General features: G+C 48.0%; 1 protein-coding gene across 6 annotated transcripts in view; it reads left to right on the top strand.

Annotated features, from left to right (window-relative positions):
• The first annotated feature begins 298 nt into the window (after positions 1 to 298).
• LOC126986378 (signal-induced proliferation-associated 1-like protein 3) overlaps positions 299 to 10,302 on the top strand; it is a 38,084-nt gene continuing 28,080 nt past the window's right edge. For 3 of the 6 annotated variants that reach the window (XM_050842444.1, XM_050842443.1, XM_050842440.1), the window contains exons 1-4: positions 299 to 537; positions 7,652 to 9,306; positions 9,412 to 9,680; positions 9,994 to 10,133. In XM_050842444.1, the coding sequence (XP_050698401.1) occupies positions 8,075 to 9,306; positions 9,412 to 9,680; positions 9,994 to 10,133 (1,641 nt within the window). In that variant the 5' untranslated portion in view covers positions 299 to 537; positions 7,652 to 8,074. Of the gene's footprint in view, positions 560 to 6,300; positions 6,446 to 7,651; positions 9,307 to 9,411; positions 9,681 to 9,993; positions 10,134 to 10,302 lie in introns of those variants that run through there. The other 3 variants (XM_050842441.1, XM_050842445.1, XM_050842442.1) reach the window with 3 other exon arrangements.

Below are 10,302 nucleotides of genomic sequence, written 5' to 3'. Positions count from 1 at the left end.
CTTCTCTCTCATGCTTTGTTCCCCCTTTTCCCTCCTTTGCAGCTGAGAATAAAGGGCGGAAAAGGGGAGAAAAAGCGATAAATATGACTGTTGGCACCATGGCTTCAGAGCAGTTGCTGGCGAGGAAAGGGGAACAAAAACACCCAAATCTATCCCTTATCCCCCAAAACAAGGACTGAAATCACACTCAAACCCTCGATGATACCTTTTCCTACCCTTTCCCTTCCTTACAAGCTAGACAAAGGGCTACAAAGGGGTGAAAAAGGGCTAAATAAGGGCGTTGGTGGCACCTCTCCCCCATCCCACAGCAGTACACAACTCCGCACTCATTCATTGGTAGGGTCAAGGAGGGAAGCTTCACATTTTACTCATTTCCACCTCCCCCTGACCCTCCCGCGTGATCCCGTAGTGCCAGCAGTGCCATTAGAACCCTGAGGAATACAACCCGAGTGCCAAAAGTGTCTGAGAGTGCCTGGAAATGCGTTAAATAAGGGTGTGAATGCCTCTTCCCAGCGGTGAATCCTCGTGGTGAGCTTGGTGAGTCAGGGAGTGAGTCTTGGTGAGTCCTTGTTTTGGGGACTCAAGGGGGCGTCTCAGGGGTCACAGGGGGGAAGGGTGAGTGGCATGAGTCCCCCTGGAGGCATGAGTAAAGGGGGGTGAGGCCAGGGGAGGTAGGGGATGAGTTAGGGGCGTGAGAAAGGGGAGGGTTGACTCACGCCCCCTCACACACAGTTCTCAGGGCCTTGGGAGGGTGAGTCAAGGGTCCTGGGTGAGTCAGAAGGAAACTCACTTGACTCAGTACCATTTGGAGGCTAGCAATGAGTAACTAGCCAGGAATCATTGAGCTTTGGCCATTATTAAATTTTGCATGCTATTATGTGACTCAAAACTGCCTGTGAGGGGATGAGTCATGAGTCCTGGGTGAGTCAGAAGGAAACTCATGTGATTCAGTACCATTTGGAGGCTAGCAATGAGTAACTAGCCAGGAATCATTGAGCTTTGGCCATCATTAAATTTTGCATGCTCTTATGTGACTCAAAATTGCTTATGGGGGGATTGAATCATGAGTCCTGGGTGAGTCAGAAGGAAACTCGCTTGACTCAGTACCATTTGGAGGCTAGCAATGAGTAACTAGCCAGGAATCATTGAGCTTTGGCCATCATTAAATTTTGCATGCTATTATGTGACTCAAAATTGCCTATGACGGGATTGAGTCATGAGTCCTGGGTGAGTCAGAAGGAAACTCGCTTGACTCAGCACCATTTGGAGGCTAGCAATGAGTAACTAGCCAGGAATAATGGAGTTTTGGCCATCATTAAATTTTGCATGCTATTATGTGACTCAAAATTGCCTATGAGGGGATGAGTCATGAGTCCTGGATGAGTCAGAAGGAAACTCACTTGATTCAGTACCATTTGGAGGCTAGCAATGAGTAACTAGCCAGGAATAAGTGAGTTTTTGCCTTTACTAAATTCGTATTCCATTAGGTTACTCAAAAATGCCTATGAGAGCTTGTGAGGGGATTGAGTCATGAGTCCTGGGTGAGTCAGAAGGAAACTAACTTGATTCAGTACCATTTGGAGGCTAGCAATGAGTAACTAGCCAGGAATAATGGAGCTTTGGCCATCACTAAATTTTGCATGCTATAATGTGACTCAACATTGCCTATGGGGGAATTGAGTCATGAGTCCTTTGTGAGTCAGAAGGAGACTCATGCTATTCAGTACCATTTGGAGGCTAGCAATGAGTAACTAGCCAGGAATAAGTGAGTTTTTGCCTTTACTAAATTCGTATTCCATTAAGTTACTCAAAAATGCCTATGAGAGCTTGTGAGGGGATTGAGTCATGAGTCCTGGGTGAGTCAGAAGGAAACTCACTTGATTCAGTACCAGTTGGAGGCTAGCAATGAGTAACTAGCCAGGAATAATGGAGCTTTGGCCATCATTAAATTTTGCATGCTATTAGGTGACTCAAAACTGCCTGTGAGGGGATGAGTCATGAGTCCTGGGTGAGTCAGAAGGAAACTCACTTGATTCAGTACCATTTGGAGGCTAGCAATGAGTAACTAGCCAGGAATAATGGAGCTTTGGCCATCATTAAATTTTGCATGCTTTTATGTGACTCAAAATTTCCTATGAGGGGATGGAGTCATGAGTCCTGGGTGAGTCAGAAGGAGACTCATGCTATTCAGTACAAGTTGGAGGCTATAAATGAGTAACTAGCCATGAATACTTGAGTTTTGGCCATCATTAGATTTGCATGCCATTAAGTGACTCAAAAATGCCACTGAGGATATTGAGTCATGAGTCTTGTGTGAGTCAGAAGGAAACTAACGTGATTCAACACAAGTCGGATGCCAGAAATGAGTAACTAGCCAGGAATAAATAAGTAACAGCCATCAAAATAATTCCATCATATTCGGTGACTCAAAAATGCTTATGAGGGGATTGAGTCCTGGGTCACGGTTGAGTCCAGAGGAGACTGATGCTATTTAGTCCCAGTTGAAGGCTAGCGAAAAGTAAATAGTAAAGAATATTCAAGTGTTGATCAAGAACTATCCATGACAAAATTCCCAAGTGCCTCTCAAGTAAGCATTTCCATTCCTTTCTTCCATGTAGCTCTAGTTTCTTATGTGTATATAATTGATATATACTTAACCTGGTAACAGCGGGGATCATGTTTCTTAATGGTCCCTCTAAGCGAGAAAAATGAGAAAAAATCATCACTCACACAAACCATTTCATAATATGTATCAATGCATTTGTGATCAGTTTATGTATAGTCTATTTTTGGGGGTTTATATCATGGCACAAATTTAGCCTGTCGCTGCTACATGGTAAAGCCACAAATTTGGCCCGTCGCTGCTACCGGGTTAAGTTTAGTTGTGTTGCTCCATAAATACATAGATAGTTTCCGGGTAGTTTAAACGCTATAAATAATTACAACACTGGAAAAAAATGGGAATATATGTAAAAAAAATAGGGGAAGAGGAAGAAAAAGAAACAAATTAAATGAGGGAATAATCAACAAAATGCAGCACAAGAAAAAAAAGTAGAAGGGAAAAAATAAACTGAAATAATGATGAATAACTAACTGTATGCTTGCGTGTCATAGGTATGTGATTGTAAGATGGCGCCACTATAAACACTTGCCTGCACCATGACGGGCTGGGGCCAACTACCATCCAGGCCCCTCAAGCAAGCCTACCGGAGCAATAGGCATAGACGTAAAAAAATAAAAAAAATAAAAATAAAAAACTGCACTAATCATTTTTTGCCATTCATGCTACTGGTTCAGATAGGAAAGGTCAATGTTTTTACCCCCCTCCTCCCGTAAAGAAGGAAAAGAGGTGATAAAACACAGGAAGTGGCCATCCTGCCGTGGTCCTGCTGTACACTGCAAAGATTAGTGTTACCAGATTAGCTTCCCGCTCATCTTCGTAATCAACACAAGACATGCCTGATTATTTAACACATGTTTGACAAGGCTTTCGTAGGGGTTCTGGGCATTTCTAAGGGTAGTTTTCTGACCCTGGTGGTAGTCTGACTCTTCTCCTCCATTATGAACCTAAAAGAACACTCATTAGAATCCGATTAATCTCCATTTTGGCTGTTGAAAATAGTTGATGTAAGAGGCTAAAGCATCTGATAAAACTGACCAGTTAGTTTACTTGTATTCTGCTCGTGATCTGCTTCCCTTGCTGTAAAAATTAATGATGGGGGTTTTATGCGATTGTAACTAAATAAAACAGAAAGAGGCCATTGAATTGTAAAACTACGCAATTGAATCGATGTATTACAAACTCAGTCATAAATAATCATATAAAAAATCAACAAAACAAGCCAACCATGCCTCAAAAAAACAGGTTAAAACAGACAAATCAACCACATTATTGTTGTTGAAGACTTATAGGAACCAGAAGTGACAGGAAGCATAGGACCATAGACTTATAGGACGATAAAGCACTCGTAATTCCTTAACCCTTAGACATCGGTGGAACTCTATATAGATGGTCCAAAATTCAGTCAGTCAGTTTTGTATGGTAGAAATATAACAACGCTTCCAGATATCATTAGAATCTATATATAGACGATAGTTACAACATCTAATATGCGGCGTAACTATATTTAAGCTATGGTCCCATGGTCGGCAGTGACTATATATAGACCATTCATTTTTGGGGGGAGCTGCTTTTCAAATACTGCTGCCATCTAAGGGGTAAATGTGGGCGTGTGTTGAGGTATAACACAAAGCTTCCTCAGTCCTGTGTTGAGGGTTGGCATGTCAGTCTTTCATCATGCGTCAGTCAGGAAATGCTCGGAAGGGTTCAGCATAAAGGGTATAATTACATGAGGCAACACAGCGCTGGGACAAAAAAAGAATACTAGATGAAAGGAAAGGGGAGGAGGAAAAGGAAGAAGAAACCAATTAAATGAGGAATTAATTGACAAAATGCAACACCAGAAAAAAATGGAAGGGAAAAAAATAAATTAAATGAAGAGGAGAAGACAAAAAAGAGTATATGTTCTTGTGTACCAGTGTGTGTGTGTGTGTGTGTGTGTGTGTGTGTGTGTGTGTGTGTGTGTGTGTGTTCACCTGATTGCAGTTATGGGGGGATTTAAGTCATTACCACATTGTCTCGCCTCCATATCCCCTTTTTTATACAATGATTCTATCCATAAACTCTTGAATAAACTTAAATTTGATCATTCAGTGTGTGTGTGTGTGTGAGAGAGAGAGAGAGAGAGAGAGAGAGAGAGAGAGAGAGAGAGTCAGCCCACAGACTACGCCCAATCAGATCATGTTAAGTACCATAGATGAGGCGTATCAGATTCCCTTTAGTTGCATTGCCTTCCTTTGTATTCCGAGTCCATTATTACGAGAGATGAATCGGATGGAGAGGAAGGAATGTGGACTTTATAAGCTACAAGATAATGGAAGTGGAGGAACACAGCGGTAGGATAGTAAACATAAAAAAACCTAATTTAATACGAGCACGAGTTAATTAGTATTGCACAAGAGCCGAGGTTATTAAGTTATCATGCGGCAAGTTATCACATCATCCTGTTCGTGTCGTGATAAGCTCGTGTCCTGTCAAAGATACTGCATTGATTGTTAGGTGTTCAATCAGTGCGACTTAGTAAATAAATGTAGTAATTGACCTCTCTTTTATCTTTTGAGGGAATAGCGACTAGTGTTTTTTTTCTCTTTTTTTCTCCACTCTTTTTGTTGCCCTTGATCTGCTTCCTTTGTTGTGAAAAAAATGGAAATAGAACGCAGGAGGTGTTTTGAAGACTGGCTTATCCTGTTGTAGCGCTCAGAAAAGAACCTATCATCCACTTTTTTCTTCTTCTTTCCTTCAGTAAGTAAGGGAGCTCAAGGCCAAAAAACAAACAAACCACAGAAAAAACACCAGACGGTTCTCCTCGGACAAAAGAGAAAAGAACAACAGACCAGGAGAGAGGTCAATTTCGTATAATCTCTTTAATATAGTACAAACTTAGATAGTGGCTGATAAGGACTTTCCAGGCACTACACTGTTTCTGTTAAGCTTGTCATACTGGGAGAGGTGTCACTAGGGCCTGTTTCTGAGCCTGTATGCCCTGTTAAGCTTATATTGGAGAAGTTGTAGGTAGGTAGTTGTCCCAGAAACTCTGCCCCCTCTTCCATAGCTACGGGAGGTGATTGGTCGGAAGAGAGGAGCTTGGAGTTAGGAGTTAGTGTTACTGTGGAGTGGTGATGAGGGAGCGGGCAGGGCTTCTGGACCAGTGTAATGTGCAGCAACTATAATTGAAATGATGAGTAGAGATTAGGAAATATGTCCTTAGTTATTTGTACTGGGAGGAGGGTACGATAATGGGTCCTTTCCCTTTTCTCTCTACTTCCATTCCTCACTTTCCTTCTCTTTTGTCTCAAGCTTCATAGGCAAAAAAGCACTGGAGCCTTGCGTTAGCCCTCCCATTAGTCATTGCCATGTGGCCGACCTCTATCTGTCGTGAGGAATGGTCGTGGTGTTTACTCATAGGAAGTGAAGTTACATAGATAAAAGGTGGGCTTGATAAAAGGCTGAATTTGAGGCAGGTCCCCGAGATTGTGTTATCATAGGTGTGTGAAGGTGAGAGGTGCCTGATAGTGAGTGTGTGTGTGCGTGTAGGTGTGTTTTGGTATGTCATTCTTCACTGTATCTAACATTTTTGCCGTAAGTTAAGCCGGGGATCAGCCAGATTTTAGAGACAAGAAGTACCGTCTGACACTTTGGATATTATGTGATTTGAGTTAGTTTGTGCGGCATAGTTGTGGGCCTTGGAGATTAGTGTCTGAGGTGCGAGTGGGCCGGCAGGACTATCGCTCGGAGCTCCGCCAAAGACAGATATAGAGTCTTAACAATAGAGAGCTCATTGGTGTATTCTCTTCCCTTAGCACCACGCTCCCTCTTCCCTTGCTGGTGTGTTTGGGTGTACTGTACTTGCCCAGGGTCAAGTTTTTATATAGTTAGGGTCCCATGCAACACATTTCTCTGCCCTGCATCAAGTTTTTATGTAGTTAGGGACCCATGCAACACATTTCTCTGCCCTGCATCAAGTTTTTATGTAGTTAGGGTCCCATGCAACACATTTCTCTGCCCTGGGTCAAGTTTTTATGTAGTTAGGGTCCCATGCAACACATTTCTCTGCCCTGCATCAAGTTTTTATGTAGTTAGGGTCCCATGCAACACATTTCTCTGCCCTGCATCAAGTTTTTATGTAGTTAGGGACCCATGCAACACATTTCTCTGCCCTGCGCCAAGTTTTTATGTAGTTAGGGTCCCATGCAACACATTTCTCTGCCCTGGGTCAAGTTTTTATGTAGTTAGGGTCCCATGCAACACATTTCTCTGCCCTGGGTCAAGTTTTTATGTAGTTAGGGTCCCATGCAACACATTTCTCTGCCCTGCATCAAGTTTTTATGTAGTTAGGGTCCCATGCAACACATTTCTCTGCCCTGCGCCAAGTTTTTATGTATTTAGGGTCGTTGGGTGAGTGCAGCAGATGAAACCACTCCCTCCCCCTCGGCCAGTGCGGGTCAATGATGCAGCAGTTGTGAATATCCAGCATGGGTGGGGGATGAGGTTCTGAGGCTTCCTGATCCAATTGTGGGGAAGATGAACCCCTAGAAGTCAGCGAGGGGCGATGAGGGGACGGAGCGGGGCTGGTGCCTTGTGTGGGCTGAGCCGCGTGGGAATAAGGCTGTCACGTGTGTGTGTGTGTGTGTGTGTGTGTGTGTATTTACCTATTTGTTTACCTATTTGTATTATACAGGGCCAGAGGTCAAGCTCGGATAATCCTGTTTCAATCTATATTTGTCCAACTTTTCTTCTGTGTGTGTGTATTTACCTACCTACCTAGTTGTAATTTTACAGGGCCTAGGCTTACGCTCGTGTGTGTGTGTGTGTGTGTGTGTGTGTGTTTGTTTTAGCCTTACTCTTATATCATTGTTATTCTCATCATTGTAGTAGTGAGCCAATGAATGGGTGGTAATATTGCTGAAAGGCCACCAGCTAAATCACTTGTTATTGTGTTTGTGTGGCTCGGAGCAGCAGCAGCAGAGTACTATGAGACCTCGGTTGTGTTAGTGTTTGTTTAGTAATGGTGTGTTTGGTCCTCCCTGGCAGGTGATGGAGGTGCTGCCCGGAGGTGGTGGCAGCTTGACACGGCAGCTCACAGCTCTCTGCTCCCCCCCACACCCAGCAGCCCCTGACCCAGCCCACACCCGGGCCACACTTGTCTCCTGCCCCGGAAGCTTCCTGGCAGCTCAAGACCAGCCTTCCCCTGGCCCGTGGAGCTTGGCCTCCCCAGGCCCCCGGCAACAGTGTGACGGGGAGGAGAGTGTGTTTGGCCGGGTGACAAGATGAGCGGCCCCGTCCAGTGCCTTGACCGAGGGGCTGACGCCGCGAACGGTCCCGAGTGTGCGTGTGTGTGTGTGTGGGCGTGCTGAGCGGCGGGGAGACACATGCCCGACACAGCCGCCAGCCGCCACCACCAGTGTGACAGAGACCACAGTGTGCGGCCGCCATGCCAGCCACCCCTGGCAGGCAATGAGGAAGGCCGAAGTGATGAACGTTGGCCCAGCGGCCGTGATGGGCCGGGGCACCGCGGGCCGTGCCCTGGCCGGGCTGGGTGGGCCAGTGAGCTCCCTGGACTGTGGCCCGCTGCTGGGGGCGGCCCCGGCCCACTCAGCTAATGTTATCAACAATAATGTGGAAGCCAACGGCCTGGAGGACACGGCAGCCAACAACAACAACAATAACAACAACAAAACCAGCAACAGCAACAACAATAACAACGGCAGCAGTGGTGGCAGCAGCAGCAGCAACAACAGCAGCCATAAGTCGAGTGTGGGGCGGCGCAAGGGGGGGGAGGGGTGGGTCGGGGATGGGGTAGAGCAGGGATCGCTGGGCTATGTCAGCGAGCGCGTCCGAGCGCTCAGCATCAGTGACAGGTCGCGGGGCGGCGGCCACAGGTTTGGCTCGGCAGACCTCCGGGCGTCCTATAATGAGCGGCTGCGATCAGGGCCAACCAGCCTCCAGCCTCCGGGGCGGGCCGGGCCAGGACCACGGCCAGGCCAGGAGGTGGGCGGGGGCTTTGTGTACCTGCGAGGGCCCATGGCTGGCGGATTGTACCGCAGCAACTCCTCCCTCGACCTGGAGCATGAAGGGGAGGAGCCGCCGCCGCCCTCACCGCTGCGCCGTGAGTACGGCTCCCACGGCTCCATTAATGTGGCCGCCGCGCCGCCGGAGGCACTCTACTCCATCCTCAGGGACCTGCAGCCCCCCAGCCAGGCACTCCGCGGCACCCAGAGTGAGGTCAGCGGGGCGCCAGTGCCAGGGGAGGCCGAGGCCACCTCCCCAAAGGCGCGCTCCAAGTTCCAGCGGCTCTGGGACCGAGACAAATCATCCATCTTCAAAAAGCTGCGGTCTAGTAAGGGCTCTGAGGCTGCCAAGGCCGACAATGCTTCAGACTCCAGCGGGAGTGGGGCGGGGCGGTCCCAGCGCCCCACTGAGGCCAACGGAGACTCTGACAGCAGGGGGGAAGATGTACCGGCCGGCGCCCCAGCCAGACGCTCGGCGTTTGCCCACTACGACTGCCGGTCAATGGCCGCTCAGTTCAGCACCAGCCAGACCCGGCAGCTGTTGGCCGAACGCTCCAACACCACCACTGGCGCCTCGGCCGCTGCCATGGCCGCGGCGCCACACCATGACAGCACCGAAGACCTTGGCCCCGAGGAGCTGGACCCGGGGGACGGCCGCAGCAACAGCCTCATCAACAGGTGGGCAGCACACCCTCAACAGTACCCCTTGTCACTCCCTCCTTCCCTTAACCACACAACTCTGGTTCTCTCTGACCTTTATTAACCTTTCTTTGCCTCCCTCAGCTGCCCGTTCTTCCGCAATGAGTTGGGAGGCGAGGGCGAGCGGGTGGTCAGCCTCAGCAGGGACTGGGGCAGCGGCAGCAGTGGTGGGGGTCCCCTAGCATCCGCCAGCCTCCACCGGCCTGTGGCCGCCTCCACGCTGGGTCTGCTGGAGCCTCTGCCAGGACTGTCACACTGGCAGATGACCCTGTGTCCCTACGTCAGGAGTCCCCTTACGGTGGAGGCGGTGGACCAGGGCGCAACCTACTACAGGAACTACTTCTGTGGACAAGGTGTGTGGGTGTCAACAGCTGTGTTTGTCATACAAGCATGTTCATGAGGGGAGGCTGGGCAGGAGAATATGGCCCGTGCTCACCGCCTTCTTTCTTGTACAAGGTCACTGTTAATATGTTCTGTCTTTTAGTCTTCAGTTCAGAATCATTGCTGAACTAAACTCTGTGTCTCTGGGAAGGATAACTGTGTCTTCCTGGAGGATGTGGTGTATGGCTTGCCTAGATGTGCTGTGATTTTAGAGTGATAAGTTCAGAACCATTACTAAACTGAACCTTGTGTGTGTGCGCGCGTGTGTGTGTGTGTGGCGAGCAGAACACCACAACTGGTTTGGCATGGATGACACGCTGGGTCCCGTGGCCGTCAGCATCCGGCGCGAGAAGGTGGAGGAGGCGATGGACAGCGCCCACAGCCTGCCCACCTACCAGCACCGCCTCATCGTGCGCAGCGCCGAGGTGAGGAACACACTCTGCTGTATCAGTCTTAACTTTCAATAATAGCCTTCCTGTGTCTGAATTTCCTCCTGCCTACAACTTAACCCGGTAGCAGCAGGGATCATGTTTCTTAATGGTCCCTCTAAGTGAGAAAAATGGGAAAAATCACCACTCACAAAAACCATTTCAT

This window comes from Eriocheir sinensis, chromosome 61 (genome assembly GCF_024679095.1).
Source record: "Eriocheir sinensis breed Jianghai 21 chromosome 61, ASM2467909v1, whole genome shotgun sequence".
Classification (NCBI taxonomy): Eukaryota; Metazoa; Arthropoda; class Malacostraca; order Decapoda; family Varunidae; genus Eriocheir; species Eriocheir sinensis.
The sequence above is the reverse complement of the archived record's forward strand: the minus strand, read 5'-3'. Positions and strand labels throughout refer to the sequence as shown.